Source organism: Ciconia boyciana, chromosome 6 (genome assembly GCF_034638445.1).
Source record: "Ciconia boyciana chromosome 6, ASM3463844v1, whole genome shotgun sequence".
Taxonomy (NCBI): Eukaryota; Metazoa; Chordata; class Aves; order Ciconiiformes; family Ciconiidae; genus Ciconia; species Ciconia boyciana.
In genome coordinates, this window is record NC_132939.1 from 29,892,916 (window position 1) to 29,911,847 (window position 18,932).

Here is an 18,932-nt window from a genome sequence, read left to right on the forward strand (position 1 = left end):
AATGGATCACAAACCACCTGCTTCTTTTACACTAATCCCTCAGAAATATATAGCATAGCTTTGACTTGAAACTCTCCAGACTGGTTCCCCAGGGTAAAAAGCGCAGAAGGATCAATCCTGGTCTGAACAAACTGCTTATTTACACTTTCCCTGCTCTTCCACAGGTTTACCTCTCCAACCATGGCTGTCTGCCTTAACTACGAAGAAAGTTTGGTACCTTTATTGTGTTGGCCTTCTGGGTAGGGTGTAGGTGGAAAAGAGTAGTCTAATGGGGTGGGGCATATCTTTGAGTAGTTGGTGCTTTGGAGGTTAAAGCTTTGGTACCCTCTGACGGTGTCTGCTTTGAGCTAGCAATGTTAATGGAGCATGACAGCTTCAACCAAGGACTCTGAACTCAAGGTCTTGGTGCCTCGGTCCTCCTTTCTGCTCTCTTTTCCATTTCAAAATTTACACCACTTCTGGCAGGGTAGCCCGGTCAGATCAAGGGAAAGGTCAGCTGCCTGGGCTAAGTAAGGAGGTGCCAGAGACATCATAGGTCCCTGCCAACCCTGAGCCATGCCTGCAGCACTGCTAGCCCTGCCTGCTGCTGGGGGCTCGGAGAGGGGCCTGGAAGGACACGGCTCTTGTCCTGGGCAGCACGGCACCAAGGTGTGCTTAGTCCTGGCTAAAGCCCTGCACGTGAGCGTGCACTGTCTGTGTTGAAATGTTGGTGAGGTCTGTAGGTGAGGTGCTGCAATGGGTTTCTGTGATGCCTCAGCTTTTGCCTATCTGCTTGGCTGCTTCGGGCCAACTCCTCTACTTCTCTGTCCTTGTGTTTCTCACCCTGACTGATATCTGTAGCCTGGCACACGTTGCGGCGAGCCCCAGTGTGGGAGTGATGTGAGTGAAGTCCCCAGCGCAGCGAGGGCTGCTGGCAGTGGGCAGGGGCACTCCGCAGCGCTCCCCTGGCACTGCAGCGAAGGAGGAGCCAGTCTCTGAGCAGTGGCAGTGTGTACTAACAGAGGGACAGGTGAAAGTCACAATTTCTGTTTTAGAGGTGAAGTGAGAGATAGGGCACAAGGTCATTAGATCAATTGCTGTTCTACCTGAGGCCACTTTTCCCTTCCTTTTATTCACTTAACAGTTACTCTTTTGGGAGGGGGCAGTATGGGCTGTGTGTTTTCTGTTACCAGTGGCTACTGCTCTCTGCTGAGACAAATGCTGTTGCGTGTGTAAGGTGTTTGGGGAGAGTGGGGAACGCTCCAGTACCTGGGACTGCCCCAGGCTTGTTGTGGTGGGCTGAGGCACCAAGGCAATGTGCTATGGGCAAGATTAGTGGGGAAGTGGGGCCTCTTCTCCTTCCCTCCCCTCCCAGTCAGCAATGGTTTTGCTCCCAATGGAGATGATTATATTGCTTACCAGGAGTTTACTGCTACTTGCTTTTGCAGTTCGTCTTGCTGAGAGATTTCTGCAAGGCCCTGAACAAGTTGTTTATTCAGATATGTCCCTTGGATCAATAGTTTTTGGCGTCATACGTCTCAATTCTCAACTGGCCAGCCACTTCTTGTGGTATACTCAACAGTTTCTGTCCTGTCTAGTGTTATGGCCAGGCACAGAAATTTAGCCCCTCTACCTCCCCTTCTTCCCCCCCCCGACCCTGAGCGCTTTTCTGAAAGATCCCCTCTTTCCGTCTTTCTGGCATTCTTACTCTGTTCTAGACATGCTGGTTTGGTGCCCAGTACATTGGGTCACTTTTATGGCAGGGGACATAATCCATTAGGGCTGTTGCACAAACTTTCGTGGTTAACCTTTCTGTCCAGCTTGAGCAATCAGAGACTCAGGGCTCCCAGATGCTAGAAAGGTAATTATTTATGGTACTAGCACATGGTACTCCTCCACATGGGAGAGACTTGTGATTCCCCTCTGGGCTGCTCTTTTTCTTTGGATTTTTGGTTAACCCCAGCTCAGTCTGTGAGATTAGGGGATGAAACAGCTTTTTGGGGCTGCTTTTGCTGCTGCGCTGCCAGCAAGGATAGCTCTGGTTTTCTTTATACACATGGTCACGTCAACTCTTTTTGTTCTTCTGTTTGCTCCATCTAGGTGTGTTGTTGTGCTGTTCAACCCTAGAAAAAATAAGCAACACCATATTCTGAACAGTTCCAGGTGAGTGAAGCTTTAAGCTGGGCTTGCTTTCTGTGGGAGGTGAATTCAAGGTTTTTATGGCTTGAGTGAAGTGCAGGAGCTGCTGTTGCTCCAGGCTAAATCCCTTCAGTGAGAGCCGCCTTGGGGACAGGCTGCCTGCTGGTTTGACTCCAGCTCCTTTTAATGTGAGGTGCTATTGCTGACGAGGTACCACCTCATAAACGTTGTGGTCCCATGAGGAACTGCTAACAGGCATGACATGGAGGAGATCTTAGTAGAACTCCATGGTATCTGACTTTTTTTTTTCCCTGCACCTAAAACTATGACCTCATTATTGAAGCCAGGACTGGGACATGGTCCTGCATCTGGAATAAAGGCACAAGGATGAACCTCGGCTTTTGGAGCTTTTCCGATGCTGTAGGCTTGCTGCTTGAGACTTGGGCAGCAGGGAATCCCCATGGCAAATGTTAGACCTCTGGGAAAGCAAAACCATTGTCTCAGGCTATTATGTGTGATTTTAGCCTCTTTCCAGTTTGTCCCAACCTACTCCCCAGTCATGACGTATTGAAACGAAATCACATGTTGAAAATGTTTCTCAGTGTCATTTTCTCTGTTTTAGGAAAACAATTACAGCACTTGCTTTCTCTCCAGATGGAAAATACTTGGTTACAGGAGAGGTAAGTGTGAGAGGAGAGAGGGCACACCTTGTCCATTGCATTTTGAAGCAGCGCAGAGGGTGTTAGAAGAAACAAGCCTGTGCCTTGACACAGAGAAATCTATTTCAGTGTTGCATCTCTGGGTGGACCTGCTGGGTTATGGGTAGCTCTGGGTGCTCCTGCTGGCAGTTTTTCAGCGTGTTGTCTCTCATCGGCTTGGGGGATGGATCTTCTGTGGTGGCGTCTGTGCGCTGAAGTGAAAATAAGTGGAAGGACACACAGCATGGCTCTACTCTAGCATCAGTGAAGAGTACTTGGATGGTCCTTAATCTTGGTCTGAGTTTAGCATTGTCCCTTTAGGATTTCAGGAAGTAACTGAAGCCTTTAACAATGTCATGGAAAAAGTGAAAAGTGCATGTAGAATGGAGCTTTAGGAATAGTGACAGAAGATGCTGGTGCCTGTGGTTTGGCATTGTATGTTTGGCTGGGGGCAACAATTGCTTCCTCTTTCCAAACATGCCCAAGGCAGGGAATAAGGATGAGTACACTGTGTGTCTGTTCTGCGTTAGAAGTTGAAGACACGGGCTGTGTGTCATGAGGTTGGAATTGCTGGATGTTAGAAATCCACAGAAATGCTGACTGTCCCACGTATGGTTGGGCTCAGTTTGCTCTTGTGTGTGATTAATGGTAATTTACCGCTAGTCTCTGTGCCTCTGTAAGATGTGGGGAGGGAGCATGTGTGAAATAGGTCCCCTCCTGAGCCTCAGCCACATAGAAGGGAAGTATGTCACAGCCCTGTGTCGGAGCTGTCAAGACGGAGACTGTTCCCTCCAGCTTCCCAAAAGCTTTTGAACAAGACAATTAAAACTGTTCCTTGCTTAGCCACCATGATGGCAGCTGTCATATCACTGGGTGGCTCCCAAGCTGGGCCTGAATCCTGCATGGATCAGGCCAAGGATTGAAACAACAGTGTTTTGGGATAGAGGCTACCTTGACACAGAAAAAGTAAGCACAAATTTTCCATCAGAGCATCGGAGATTGTTGTTGTTATTAACTTTTTCGTGAAAGCATGAGGTTTTATAGCTGTAATTTGTTTTGATGCCTCCTTACACTCTAGAAGTCTTAATGTAATAAACCCCCTTTATATTAAAATTATAATACATGTAATATTTTTTTTTCTCCCTGGTGTTCAGTTCTGATGATTCTGGTGCCTTTTTTGATTTTTTTTTTTTTTTTTTAAAAAAAAAATCCCTGCTGCTCTATTCTTTTCATGAGGAGTAGGAAAAGTAGTGAAAAACGAAGTGGGTATTTTTCTTACTGACAGCTCAGACTTTTCAGTTTGAAACTTCATTGGGGTAAATGGCAAGTTCAAGTTTAAAACAAACAAACAAAAAAAAAGCATTTCCAGTTATACTTGAAAGCTTTTTTTTGTCTTCTTGCAAAACATGTCTCCTCTTGCCCTGTTGTAAGACCATTTCTCTTTTCAGTATCCTCCCACGTGTCTGGCATTTGAGTTATTACTTGGTGTAGCAGTGTCCCCTGCCGGTGTCAGCAGTCTCGTCTTAGTTCAACCTCTGTCCTGTGGGAGGTCCCATAGGGAAATGCTTTCTGAGTTCACTTTGTCGAGTTCACTTTGTCAAGCTCACTTTTAGCAGCCTCATGCTAATTCTGCCTAGTGACACCTTAGTTTTCTGCATGGCTGGCTTTTCAGGAAGGAGAGCATGGAGGTTAGTCCTTGGCCACCATACATATTAAATGTCTTGTATAGTTCAAATCCAGAAAAATGATTTTTTTTCTTTCTTTCTTTTTTTTCTTTCTATTTTTTCTTTTTCCCCATAGAGGCATAGATTCCTAATCCATGGGAATCACGCAGAGCTCACTTTTGGTGAGCATTTCTTAAATGATGAAGTACGAATTCAATTTGTTAAGGTCTTGGGATGTATGCTAAGATGCTGGGAAATATAGATGTATTTATGTATGTATATACACACATATGTATGTATGTGTTTAAGTACAGTAGTTGCTTTGAAGAGCAGCTGATTCAGCTCATTGTAGGATCTTGCCAGACACCTTGAGACCTGAGCTCTGCCTTGCAGGAGGGAGAAGTGTACCAACTGCAGTAAAATCTGACCATGGTGTTTTTTCCAGGCCACAAGCAGTTGCTTGGCAAAGCTTTTGAACAAGACAATTAAAACATGCACAATTCTGAGTTTTTACAGCTTCAACTTCTCCTTGTGATCAGACTTGCCTCTCCCACGCAATCAAAGGATTTATCTAAAACTGATCAGAAAAGGTACCATTTTGCTATGTTGCCATGGATATGTTGTCTTGCAAGCTATTGTTTTGACAGACTTCAATGTGAAATCATGAGCAGGCTCTTGAGTAGGATTTACCGATCAGACACATTTTTGGCCAGCATTTCAGCTCATCTTGTGTGCCTTGTTTTATTTTGTTTTAATAACAATTAGACAGAAGAATAGAATTGTCTGGCAGAAGGTGCTGGCTGAATTGGCATTTCTGAAGTCCAAGACCTTCTGTTTCTCTGGAGAACAATCATAAAACCAGAGGCTCTGTTCCCTCAATGTCTCTTTCTCTGACACTACCCTGCCCATACTCTTTCAGGCACCTTGCATCCATGTGTTACCTTTGTGACAGAAATGATGCTGCTAGTCTCCCAGAGGCCTCCCTCAAATGGTGTGTGATAGTTATCACAACAGTCATGTCATGTTTTTGTATGGCATGACCTGGCTTGATATCTTGGATGTCCATATTGTGTTAGGAGCAAAGGATGTGAGGGCCTTTTGGTTCACTGAGTCCAGAGGTACGATCTATTATAATCCTTTTAATGAGCTGGCTGTGAGTTCCCATTGCAGAGATCAGGGATGTGCATCAAAAGTATTGTTCTAGTCTCTGGCTGTTTTTTGAGTAGCATAAGAAAAGGATTAAAGCAGGGGAGATCGTATTAATTCTTTCAGACACCTGTTGAAATGCATATACTCCTTAGGTTGTCAGTCTCAACTTGGGCTTTAGAGTCAAAGGAACTGAGGTCTAACCTCTAAGCCTATTGTGAACGCACCATCTAGACATCTTTTTCCAAGCTGCCACATATTTGCGTGCTTCAGTCTGTCAGAACTGACCTCGAGGGTTATGTTTCCTGTTCTGTGTCTGTTCTTGTCCCCTCCAGAGCGGACACATGCCAGCAGTTCGGGTATGGGATGTGGCTGAGCGAACCCAGGTGGCTGAGCTCCAGGAGCACAAGTATGGCGTGGCCTGCGTGGCCTTCTCCCCCAGCTCCAAGTACATTGTTTCAGTGGGGTACCAGCATGACATGATTGTCAACGTGTGGTCATGGAAGGTAAGTTCTCCAGAGGTTGGGTGGACCAAGGGGTGTTGCTAAATTAAAGAGAGTGGACAGTCTTTCTGTAAACTTATTTCAGTTCCATCTTGCTTTCTGCCTTTTTTTTAAATTATTATTCTGTTGTTTGTTTTTGACATTCATAGACACGGACAAGTTTGGACATGAGAGAGAGCTATGGTCCCTTAGGGAAGGTCTAAGTCACTTCAGTGAAGGGATATTCTCTATACTTGGAGACGTGTGACATCTTGCTGTCCAGTCAGAAAAGCCTGGACTTTGAAACCTTGTCAAAGTCTTGTGCTTTTTTAGAGGCTTATTAAAAACTAATTTATGAGGTTGAGGAAGGAAACTCTCATCAGCCAGGGATTTCTTTTGTGGTGTAGTGGATGCTCTTGGCTTGTTTTGTTTTTGTTGTGTCAGGGTTTGTGACACTCTAATCCCATCCTTGATGACTGAGAAAGGGAACATAGAGAAAGCACAGTGGGTGAAAGCTGATGGAGGTCACTCTGTCTGCCACTGGATTGGGGCAGCACTCCGTGGAAACAAAACCCATGTCTTATCCTCTAGAAAACATTTAAATGCGTGCTATTTGTATATAAAAAAAGAAACACTTACTGTCAGTAGGCTTGGAGTCTTCTGTATTAATAAATGCTAAGCACTTACTCAGCTACTGCTACCTCTTCAGGTGCTGTAACCCTCTCTAAAAGAGATGTGATTTAAAAAAAACTTCAATGCATCTGTTAAATCTCATGCAGCTTGTAAGTCTGTGCTCATTTAGTATGTTACTCTTCACCACATTTCCTGTGCTGTAATTTAAGCTCTGTCTGTTAGTTCCCTCCTGCATGAGCTAAAATTTGACCTTGCTATTTTTTTGTATAGCTGAACTCTGTAGTGATAAAACCTAAGTGTGTTTGTTAGTGTTGAAAATCGAGTGCTCAGCCTTTTGGTTCTTTCTAGTTATACAAATGAAAGTAGTGACTTGGAGATGGTCATAATGCATGGCATGTGTGGGTCTGAGTACACGTAGCTTTGTTTTCCCTTGCTTACGGAGGTTTTTCTGTTCACTGTGATCCTATTTATAATTATGTGCATGAGAGCCTGTGAGGTAAGGATTCTCTCACTCTTCTGTGCTGAAGAACACAGGCTCTAAGCATACGCTCCGGACTGTGACTCTCAAGAGGTCCAGCTAGCCTCTATTTTGCAAGCTGGGTACCAAAACTAGAGAGACTTTACCTGACTGAAGTCAAAGAAGAGTAAGAGACCAAGATGTGAAAACAGATCTCCTGAAGCACTTTCCTGCACTTTTAACCACAGCCCATCTTCTATCCACTGTGCTACTGCTTTGGTTTCCTCTTTTTCCTGACTGGGAGACTTGGTCAGTCATTTGGCTGTGATGGAAAAGAAAACCCCTGTTGTCTGTAGGGTCCCCTTGCTTCCCTAAAGAAAGGCCACAGCAACGATCCAGACATTGAGGTCTGCAAGGGCCCTAGGTGGCTGAGCTGTCTTGAAATAAGTTATGTTAATGGCAGTCCCCCTTGCTTTTCCCCCAGTCTAGGTTGGGGGGTCCTCCGTGGTGATGGTGCAGCAGCCTAGACTCTTCTATTGCCAGTTTCTTCACTTCTGTCAGCACATAGTCTGATGGGGCCCTTGGAGTGATGTGGTTTGTGTGCTGAGGGCATTGCGTTGGGAAGACTGGGAGCAACCAAGTCCCTAAAAGGAAGGGTAAAGGAAGCAGGGTGAGAATTAAAAGTGGTGTACTGTTGTCAACCATGTGCTGCATGGTTGAAAACCCACCACAGGCAGAGGGGAAAACTTTTTTATTCTCACTTCTACCAATCCCTGGGGAAAGGCAGGGGGAGGAAAACTGAGCGCTGGTATTGTGGACAGGGAGCACCTGCCATCTGACTGTTCTGCTTGGGCAGTGTCCGTTCCTGTTTTCTGTCCCTGCCGTGTTCTTCCTCCTTTCCCAAACTCTTTGACATTTTGAGGTGTACATTTGAGGTGTAGCAGATTTTGCTTTGTCCCTTCCAATACAGGCATGGTCATCTTGTGTTTTGGGTCTTTTGATAAAGCGTCATGTCTTTAAAGAGAAGAGAGAATTTATGGAGGAACCAGTACTGTTTTCCCTGTGGAAAATACCTGTTCCCCGTCTTGAATGCCTTGCTCTTGTTGCTGCCTGGAGGCTGGGAGAGCTCCTCTTTGTGCTGGCCTACGTATGCTTTTGCTGTTTAGAAGGGGAAATGGGTTTGCTTTGAGCTCCAGGTGATTGTGAAACCAACATGTTTGTCATGGCTCAGACAGCTAGTTCCTGCAGGCACTAGGACCTGCTGATTTGTTCTAGATCCCAATCAATGTGGAAATGGCATTTAATGTAAACGTGAGTTGTACTATCTGCCAAATCAATGCTCCTAGCTAATGCTGGGGAGATTGTATTCAGGGATGAATAGTTTGGGCCTAGTCTTTTCCCTGCTGCAGCATTTGTACTGGATATGTGCCTGTGACTGAAATAAGTTTCCTTTGGTTCTGAGCAAAGAAATTAAGCTATCTAAACAATTATGTTTCCAGAAAAACATTGTAGTGGCAGCCAACAAAGTTTCAAGTAAAGTGACAGCCGTGTCATTCTCAGAGGACTGCAGTTACTTTGTCACTGCTGGAAATCGACACATCAAGTTCTGGTACCTGGATGACAGCAAAACCTCCAAGGTGAGAGAAGGTGCATCAAGGCCAAGCTATGAAGAGGCATTTCCATCTTATGGCAGGGTGGATTTTGCCCCAGTGAGCTGTGGGAAGTGGGAACTCTCTGATTTTGCTGGGATTCAAGGATAGCCCTCCACCCCTGGCTCTGAAGTCTCAGTCTCCCCATAAGCTGGTAGCACCAAAAGGCACCAAAAGCTTGTCTTATCCTGCGCTGAGGTAGGGGCATGGCTTCTGGAGTTGTATAGCAGCATGCTTGTTCTTTAGTAGTCACATATACCAAAGGACAAAAAAACTAGAAAAGAGCTGCAGTCATTGAACAACGTGGAGCACAGAGGTGGGGAGAGCTGTTTGATGTTGGTACGAGCATCTCAAAAGGTTGTGAGTGTTATTTTGAAGCATCGACTAAAGTGTTTAAACTTTTAGCTGTTTGATTCTTCTCTGGGGGACAGAATCCACGTATGATAATTTTTCTGTGTGCTCATGAACAAGTTCCTACTTCATGCTTGAACCTTGCTTTGCCATTTGGTAAAAATCACAGATTGGCCATGGAGGGGTTGTTCTTCCGATGATTGATCTGCTGTCTCTGGGTCATATATTTGGATGCGCAGTTTTGGTGGCACTAGTGGTGTTCTGTTCCACTGACGTGCTAATACTGATGGTCTCAATACAGTATGCAACCAATGGGTCTGCAGCAAGTAAAACGTGCCACTACCTCTCCTTGTAGGCTGTTTGCAGCTCTCTTTCTCTGAGGCGCTTCAGCACTCAAGGGTTGGTGTTCTAAAAATGTCTGTCTGCCTGGAGTGCCTTGTTCTGTTTCTAACAAACTGTTTTTTATTGGTAGGTCAATGCCACAGTCCCCTTGCTAGGTCGCTCAGGTTTGCTTGGAGAACTGAGGAACAACTTCTTTGCAGATGTGGCGTGTGGAAGGGGCAAAAAAGCTGACAGCACCTTCTGTATCACATCCTCAGGCCTGCTCTGTGAATTCAATGAAAAAAGGCTGCTAGACAAATGGGTGGAGCTGAGGGTGAGTTTTATGTCCTCCTGTCCTGCAATATTTGTGCCTGGTGAAGCAGAGCAGGAACAACAAATACTAAGAGCACTCTGGGAGTGCAAGCTGACCACACCAGCAGCAAAAGTCATTGGGCCTGTGCCACTTTGCGATTTACTCTAGAAGGCCAGGCAAAAATAGCATTGCTTCTTGGCAAAGGGATTTTATTAATCATTGAGGCTCTTTCATTCTCAAGCCTCAGCGTTACAGCTACTGCCCTTCTCGCAAAGCAGTGTCCTGATGTAGCTTTGGCAACACCTCTGTTGTCTCTCCTGGCTTGGCCTGGACAAGAAGGATTCTGATTTCTACCCACTCTGCCGTGTCTTACTTGGCTTGTGCATCTCAAATGCAGGTTTCCAAGGTGCTAGTTGGTTTGGTTATTCTAAACCACCAGGTTGGCCCATAGTTAAGAATTTGATGGTACTTATTTTCCTTTCAATTGAATGTAAGACGCCCACCTGAAAGGATCCAGTGTATTAAAATCAAGGGAAAAATCTTTCCACGCTTTCACTCAAGTGAAATGCCTCTTCTTTTCTTTCCTTTCCTCTCTAAAATCTGCTTTTCACTCTCGCTCAGAATACAGACAGCTTCACAGTAAGTTGGAAAAAAGTTTTGCATTAAAACTCATCCCCTTATCACCACACTCCATTTTGTACCATTTTCTGCCATTTGTACAGATCCCAGTGGGAAGGGGAAGAAAATCCATTTTTTTCCTTTTCTTATCGCCTTGTGACAGGTAATGTATTGGCGTGCTAGTACAGGGTGAGGTGCTGCTTGTCTGCCAGTGGTGCTGAATGTTACAGAGGAACAAAAACCAATGTTCAGAGTAAGACTCAGCTGGAGCAAATGTGTAGCTCTGCTGACCTCCCACCACAGTGGGTGGCAGAGGAACTGGGCTTTTTCCTTAACCACTTGGAATCTGCAATGGACCTTGACTGGGAAGCTCCTCAGAAAGGAAAATTGGATTTTTAGGCTTTTCCTTACTCCCATGGCTCGACTTCACTTCACTTCAGCTCTTCTGACCATGACTCCTTTGTCTGTCAATTTGCTATTCTCCCTGTCGTGTGTCTGGTGACCTTTGAAGTGAGAGTGCATTGCTTATTCGCCTTCTTGTGTGCTGTATCCTCCTCAGACCACTGTGGCAAACTGCATCTCTGTGAATCATGACTACATCTTCTGTGGCTGCGCTGATGGCACTGTGCGGATTTTTAACCCTCTGAACCTTCACTTTGTCACCACACTGCCGAAGCCGCACTTCCTGGGAACAGACATCGCAAGTGTGACTGAGGCCAGGTACTGTGGAGAGGGTGGAAGGGAGCAAGGGAGGCTTGTGGGGGTTAGAACTGTTCCCCAGACCTTTGCCACCTGGAGTGTGCTCTTTTTATGGATTTAAATTGGCAGCCTGTTGCAGATCTCCCTGAGTTGCAGCCTTGCCTTGTGTGGCTGGGCTACAGCCCAAAGCTGGTTGCTGGACTACACAGCATATCTTGCTCCTCGTCTCCCTGGGATTGCTCTGGTTTGGTGGCCTTTTCACATTGGTTGCTATGAGCAAGCAGGCAGAGGGCACAGGGTGCTGTGGCACACTTCAGTTGTTCCTGTACCATGGCACATCCTTTGCTTATCACTGGTAAGGGCTGAAGACACTCCTCCATAAGAATACAATGATGTTGTGAAGAGATGTCCAGGCTGTCATGGGGCACCTTTTCAAAGGCTCCCTTGTAATCTTTTATAGACCCAAATCCCCTGCTATCGTCTGTAGGCTTTATTCTCCCTCAATTTTGTGCATTCTGTTGTCTTGTTTTCCTACCTTGGTTCAGTATCTTCTGCCTTGGCTCTCTATTTCTCACCTTCTGAGATGGGTAATGTGATTTCTGTACAGTTCTGTCTGCCAGCTTGCAGAGGCTTATGCTAGAGAAAACCCTTCATGTGTTGCTGTTTGCCAATCCTGGTTGGAGGCTTTCCCAATCTTCTTCTGTTGCCCTCTTTCACTTCTGTCACTAGTGGGGAAAGAAATCCAAAGGTGTATGAATCTACCAGCCATCATTTGACTGGATATCTGGAGTTCCCATGTCTGTAGATATATACTTTTTTCTTGGGAACTTGTGGTAAAGGTTCAAACGGTGCACTGTATAGTTCTCCTCCAGAAGATCCGTGGGAGATAATTATATTCCCATAAGGGAGCTGGAAAAGGAACTCTCTCAATTTAAAATGTTACCAGTTTCTGGTAGTGATAAAGTCAAGCAATTGTATGCATGGACCCTTTAAAAATACTCTCTGCTGCTCTCATGCATAAGTCGAGCACAAATATTCATGTGATTCTTAGACATGCATTTGTAGTGCTGATTACAATCTTAACTTTTTTTTTATTACTTCCAAAGAAGCTTGAAAACACAGGACTCCTTATATTCCCATGCATGCCAGAGCCTCTCTCTGGGATGCTAGTTGCCCGCAATGAACTGCCCACAACTGTATCAATGACTTGATTTTTTGATAGGATCTGGGCTGCACCCTTCTAGCCCTCAAAGCTTTGCGCTTGCAGAAGCAGTGCTCCAATTGTCTGGTGTGCTACATGCACTTTGGCCCTCATCCCTGTGTCTCCATCAGTCCTTTTAAATTACCTGCTCTCAACACCCAGGCACTCTGGCTATAATTACCTTACTGGATACCATTAGCAGCATTGTTGGATGGCTGTGTTCAGCTCAGGTCAAGAGAGCAGCTCCTTCTTTACATGCATGGCAGCAGGATTTAACAGAGGATTCCTGTAGAGGAGATGCAGGGTTCACATGGCGTGATCTTGGTCTAACCTGGGGAAAGGGATATTTCCTTGTTCTGCGAATTCCTCTGTTTTTAAGTTTGCATCAGAGAGCTTGCCTATCTAGAAAGGACTGTACCCATCTGCAGTTGCCCATCTCATGAGCTGCTGCAAGCAGCACCAAGCTGGCCTCTGTGTGGGGTGGGGGTGGAAGGGAAACACATCAGACAAACGGCTGCTGAAATGAATCATTTCTCTGTCCCCTGTGCTGGTGTGCTCCTGTCTTTTGAGTACATGTCGTGGTTTAGCCCCAGCCAGCAACTAAGCACCACCCAGCCGCTCGCTCACTCCCCCCCGGTGGGATGGGGGAGAGAATCGGAAGAGCAAAAGCAAGAAAACTTGAGGGTTGAGATAAAGACAGTTTAACAGGCAAAGCAAAAGCCACGCATGCAAGCAAAGCAAAGCAAGGAATTCATTCACTACTTCCCATGGGCAGGCAGGTGTTCAACCATTTCCAGGAAAGCAGGGCTCCATCACGCCTAACAGTTACTTGGGAAGACAAACGCCATCACTCCAAATGTCCCCCCTTCCTTCTTCTTCCCCAGCTTTATATACTGAGCATGACGTCATGTGGTATGGAATATCCCTTTGGCCAGTTTGGATCAACTATCCTGGCTGTGTCCCCTCCCAGCTTCTTCTGCACCTGGCAGAGCATGGGAAGCTGAAAAGTCCTTGACTAGTGCAGCAACAACTAAAACATCTCTGTATTATCAACGCTGTTTTCAGTACAAATCCAAAACATAGCCCCACACCAGCCACTATAAAGAAAATTAACTATCATCTCAGCTGAAACCAGGACAGTATAGTACTCTTCTGCTTGGTCACACACAAGAGCAGTTACTGCAATCAGTAAACAAAATATAGTACCCACCAAAGATGATCCTGCCTCCCCTTTGTTTTGAGATTATTTGACTTGGATTTTACGACCTGGTTATGCAGGGGTAAATGATAATGATCTTCAGTGATGAGCAGATGTCCTGTTTGGTCCTTCTTCAGGGAAAGTTAATCACCTGTCTGTGGTGGGACTCTGGGTTGGATGGCAAGGAGAACGACTTTTGCCATGGGACTTTCAGGTTTCTTTTGGGACTCTGGTGGTTCAAGAGACAGGTCTTCCCAGCCAGCTACTCTCTCTACCTATGTATGCCACAATGTATTGTTTACCTCGCCAGCGCCCTGTGGAGAATCTGAGCTCTCATGCTTCACCTCCTTGCTCTGACTCCAAGAGAGCGCAAGTTAACCAGGCTGTTGTTCTCTCTTTGTGCAGTCGTCTTTTCTCTGGTATGGCTGATGTGAAGTATCCAGACACGATTGCCTTGACTTTTGACCCCACCAACCAATGGCTTTCCTGTGTATACAATGACCACAGCCTGTATGTGTGGGATGTCAAAGACCCGAAGAAAGTGGGCAAGGTGTACTCTGCCTTGTACCACTCTTCCTGCGTGTGGAACATTGAGGTACGTTGTCTGCAGACACAAATGTTGGATTGTGAGTTGCAACTGAGGAAGACATCTGAAGAGCTGCCAAATTTGAATGCAAACACTTACTGCAGAGAGAAAGAATTGACTCAGATTTCCTCCTGTGGTTAGTGTGGTTGCTAAATCTTGCCATTAAAAGGTGAGAGGGGGGAAAAGGAGCAGAACTAGACAAAGCTGAACGCAGGGGCTCCTTTCACAAAATGCACAAGACTTTACTGCTGACCTCAAAAAAAAAAAAAAATTGTTTGAGATCTGTGGTGAGCAAGTGCTCCAAAGTCAAAGGAATGAAACAAGTAATAGGATCTCAACTCTCATCCTTCTTAACCTATTTACCAGGACATCCAGAATTAGCCTCTCAAGTGGCTGTCATCTTCCAGCCTGTCTAGTTGGCTTTCCCTCAGAGGGACAGAGGGAAGGAAAGGAGGTTTAGGAAACAATGTAATTGTTAATATGTTGAAATATGTCCAACAGTGGTCAGGAAAAGGGGGAAGTGGAAAGAAAGTGGGAAGAGGTTGAGGACTCTTTTGTTATTACTTATTAATTGCATCTCACCCTTTCCTTCTTTATTATAAATCGACAGTAGTAGTTGAAAGTTGCAAACAACAGTGCAAGGTTGTTGTTGCATGGTTGTCGTCGTGTGGACTTTGAGGTGCTCTCTTTGAACTATTAGAAAGAAAGGATGCTGGCTTGTTGCACGCTTCTTAAGGAGATGTTCCACATTCAAGGAAGCTCAGTGAGCATTTGTTTGAAGTGAATATGAAGCTCTGGTCTGCAAACAGGTTTTCATTAGGAGAACTGGCTGTCTCTCACCTTTACAAAACAGAGAGGACAGCCCTTTTATCTCATTTTGTTTTGAAACTTGCTACCAGTGTCTAGCATGCCAAGTGCCCGGCAATCTCATTCAGGGGTTGATTTTACCTGCCCTTAGATGTATCCGGAGGTGAAGGACAACAATCAGTCATGCCTCCCCCCTGGTTCCTTCATCACCTGCTCCTCTGACAACACCATTCGTCTGTGGAACACCGAGAGCTCCAACATTCATGGCACAGCCCTGCACCGCAACATCCTCAGCAATGTAAGATCCCAGGTTTTGATCACCTCCTTGCCCTTGGGGTTGCTCTTCCTCATGCACAGGTATTTACAAGTTAAGACCCAAACTTCTTTGGATCTCTAAGTCAACACAAGCTTCTCTGTAAAGAGAGCACAAGTCTGGTAAAATGTATGAACCTGAAGAAACATGAAGGGAGTATCAGGTGGAAAGACAGTTTGTCTGAAATGGCCCTGGGGACTATTGCTTTTTCCATAAACCACTCAAGGATTTTCCAAGCTTAGTATCTTCCAAAATGTCTCATTTTGGCTCAATGTGCTTCAGGAGAGCTGTTTCTCTTTTTCTCCATCTCTGTAATGTGTAACCACTTTAAGATTTGTTTGGAAAAGGTGCATTAAATGAGGCAGAGGCTTGGGAGAATTGAATGAGAAACAGTTTACGCTCACTTCCTCTATATAAGAGGGAGGATACTCATACAGAACAGTGATTACTTACGGGCATTTTCTTCCTTTCTCAGTTGTGTTGGAAGATCCATGGGCACAGCAGCTCTGACCTGCCTGTTCTCAGCAATCTGTTCGTGGTGGAAAAAGCTCCTGCTTTTTCTGTCATTTCTCAAAAGGCATGGGCTGACTTGGATGATCCCTAGAAGTCCCTTGGGTGATCCCTTGGATGATCCCTAGAAGCTGTGTTCCCTGCTGTGTTGTAATCACTAATCCCAGAGCTTGTCTGTTATGTGGGAGATGCTGTTAGTTTCTAGCTTGAAGGAGAATCTTTTGCAAAGGGTGATTGTAAGAGACAGCTGTGAAACTTTCATCCTACAATATGAAGGGGCTGAGTGCTTGCTCCTAGCTAAAAGATCCCACCAATTACAGCATTACCGCCAATGAAGTGTATATGTTGGCCAGGAGCCCAGTTTCTAAGGCAGGTGCTTCACTTTAATATTGTGTAACTAGTTAATATTTCCGTGTGTATTGTATCCCCAGGACTTGATGAAAATCATCTATGTAGATGACAACACTCAGGTACTTCTGGACACTGATTACAACTCAGCAGGAAGTGCAGACAAAGCTGATGCACAAGTGATGGATACGAAGGTGGGGATACGCACTGTCTGTGTGAGTCCCAGTGGGGAGCACCTGGCCTCAGGGGACAGGATAGGCACTCTCAGGTAATCCCATAGAGCTTCTTGTGCAGATTGCGGGCTGGACAAGCATGAGAATCAAAACCAGGTCTTGCTAATTTTATTAAATATACTGAAATCAGCTGTGTTGTGTCTTAGGATATATGAGTTGCAGTCTCTGAGGGAAATGCTGAAGGTGGAAGCCCATGACTCTGAGATCCTATGTCTGGAGTACTCCAAACCTGACACAGGTAAATGCAATTGAGTTTCTTCCCTTTTGCATTCATAGTTTGCGTATGAATGTAGTGTTGAGCAAGTCAGAATGTCCAGCCATGGTATGTTAGAAATTTCAGTGGTGAACTACTCCTGGATTTCAGAGCAGGCTTGTAGCATTGGGCCAGTAGAGCAGGACTTCGAAAAAGGCTTCTTTCTCATACTTTTTCTTGGAATATTGTAGGTTGAGATTGAAACTTGTTCTGTCTGTTGTTATAGTGTGAAATCCAGGGGTGTTCCTTTGTGTCCATCCATGCAGTTAGCTACAGTATAATGTTTTGTCCCTAAGATGACTTGAGAAGCTGTTTTAAAATAGTGACTGGAAGAGCAAATGACTTTTTAGTAATGGTCTTGCACTCTTTTTAACTTTCTGACAGGCTTAAAGCTCTTAGCTTCAGCCAGTCGGGATAGATTGATTCACGTCTTGGATGCTGGAAAGGACTACAGCCTGCAGCAGACCCTAGATGAACATTCTTCTTCCATCACTGCTGTGAAGTTTGCAGGTAGAGAATCATGGCCTCCCTCCAAAGCTGGATTTGGGCACTACTGTTGTCCTATTGTGGCTGTAAAGTAATTTTAACTGCTTAAACACTGGGTTAGGCCGGGCTGAAGCTGCAGCTGCTTTTTTTGTCATCTTCTGTATCTGCAGTCCTAACAGAAGGTGATATTTGATGATACTTGCCTTCTTTTCCCTTTTGTTATTTTCTCCTCTCCTTCCTCCCCGCTCAAGAAACCTCTTCTGATTGAAGTCCTCAGCATTTCTTTGGAAAGCTGTTTTCTGTAATGATTTACTGCCTTTAACTGATGTCAGATGGCTACATGCTGTTCTTAGTGAGGAGAACAGTGGAACAGTCATCCTCCAAAAAATCCCCAAACCCACAAAAAAAATGTTTTGGGATTAACTAGGTCACAATTAAATTTGTCATTGCAAACCAGTGTAAGACTTTGCATTCATGGTAATGGAGCACATTGCATTCCCAGCACTCAGTTAGTACTGATGGGCAGACATCAGTGTGGTGTCGGGGAACAACAAGGGTTGGTTCCTCTGCCAGGGGAGCCCGTAGCCAAGGGTGACAGGAAGGCAGGCAAAGGTAGTGGCCTCACTGGCAATGGAAAAGTCACACAGTACCTGAACAAGGTGGAACAGATCAAGTCCAGCGACAGTAACTAGATCCAGCTGGTAGTCTAGATCATCAGACAAATCCATAGTGATAAGACAGGTCAGCAATTCAAGATCAGGATCAGTCTGGAGACAGTGAGCAGTGTCAGCTGCAGTTCAGTGCTTGCCAGGCAAGCCCATGGCAGCAAGGCAGGTTCGAGTTCAAATTGGGAAGCTGAGTTCATGGGTCAGGGTCAGGATTCGGATCAGCAGGGTATGTGGCCAGGCACAGGTGTGGCTGCAATGCTGCTGCAGTGTAGCTCAGTTGGGGTTCAAGGATGAGAACCTCAGCTTGAAAGTAGCTCCCAAGTGAAGGACAGGGACCTTGCTGAAGCTTCATAGCAGAGGCTCCCCAAAGCCACTGTGGGGCTTTTTCAGGTTTTTTCTCAAGGTGCTCCAAGGCCAGCAAAAGTTTCTCTGACCGGTCTGTCTTATCAGTGAGCTGGCCTTGAATGCAGCCAGCTAAACTCCTAGGAGATGAGGGAACTGCGCTCAAGGCCCTGGCAGCAAAGGCCTCTGTGCTAGTCTCTGAGCTAAGTGCAGCCCTGCTCTAAGTGGGTGCAGTTCTAGTGGACTTGTGTGATATTGGATCCGTTTTCGTTACATGAAGTTTTATCGGGTGTTGCTTTGCTGAAGGAGCAGATGGGTTACAAAAGAGTGCTAAGGGAAGAAGGAAAGCCTGATCCTGCTGTAAGAAAGGGCAACAAGAAACATATGACTGACTTTGAGGACTGAAAAGTGCCTAGTGCCCGTTTTCAGCTCATACTGAGTGTGAACCCGTCATATTGCCACAGGGTGCTTTGGCACATAGAGAATAAGCATGTGAGCATACTACTGGGGGAGAAGACAGAATTACATCCTGATCTGTTGTGTAAAGCCTCTGTATTAAGGCCTTGTGCACTCTGAGCATTAACAAATGCCATAACAGAAGCCCCTGAGAAGGGGCTTCTGTTTTGCTGCAGCATCCTGCTGCTTAGGTGGAAGTCAGCCTTGGCTAATCAGGACTGGAATAAATGAGCAGTGGTTCCTCCACCTTGTATTTGTGTTTATCTTTTGATCTGGTCCTGCCTTTTTTGTTCCAGCCAATGATGGGAAAGTGCGAATGATAAGCTGTGGGGCAGACAAGAGCATCTATTTCCGCACTGCGCAGAAGGTAACCTTATTACAG

General features: G+C 45.5%; 1 protein-coding gene across 5 annotated transcripts in view; it reads left to right on the top strand.

Annotated features, from left to right (window-relative positions):
- The window catches only part of MAPKBP1 (mitogen-activated protein kinase binding protein 1), a 103,555-nt gene that overhangs the window by 51,144 nt on the left and 33,479 nt on the right, over positions 1-18,932 (top strand). For all 5 annotated transcript variants that reach the window (XM_072864593.1, XM_072864595.1, XM_072864597.1 and 2 more), the window contains exons 4-15: positions 2,080-2,142; positions 2,741-2,798; positions 5,962-6,132; positions 8,698-8,835; positions 9,671-9,853; positions 11,010-11,170; positions 13,954-14,143; positions 15,093-15,239; positions 16,196-16,380; positions 16,492-16,583; positions 16,983-17,108; positions 18,847-18,917. In XM_072864593.1, the coding sequence (XP_072720694.1) occupies positions 2,080-2,142; positions 2,741-2,798; positions 5,962-6,132; positions 8,698-8,835; positions 9,671-9,853; positions 11,010-11,170; positions 13,954-14,143; positions 15,093-15,239; positions 16,196-16,380; positions 16,492-16,583; positions 16,983-17,108; positions 18,847-18,917 (1,585 nt within the window). The remainder of the gene's footprint in view (positions 1-2,079; positions 2,143-2,740; positions 2,799-5,961; positions 6,133-8,697; positions 8,836-9,670; positions 9,854-11,009; positions 11,171-13,953; positions 14,144-15,092; positions 15,240-16,195; positions 16,381-16,491; positions 16,584-16,982; positions 17,109-18,846; positions 18,918-18,932) is intronic.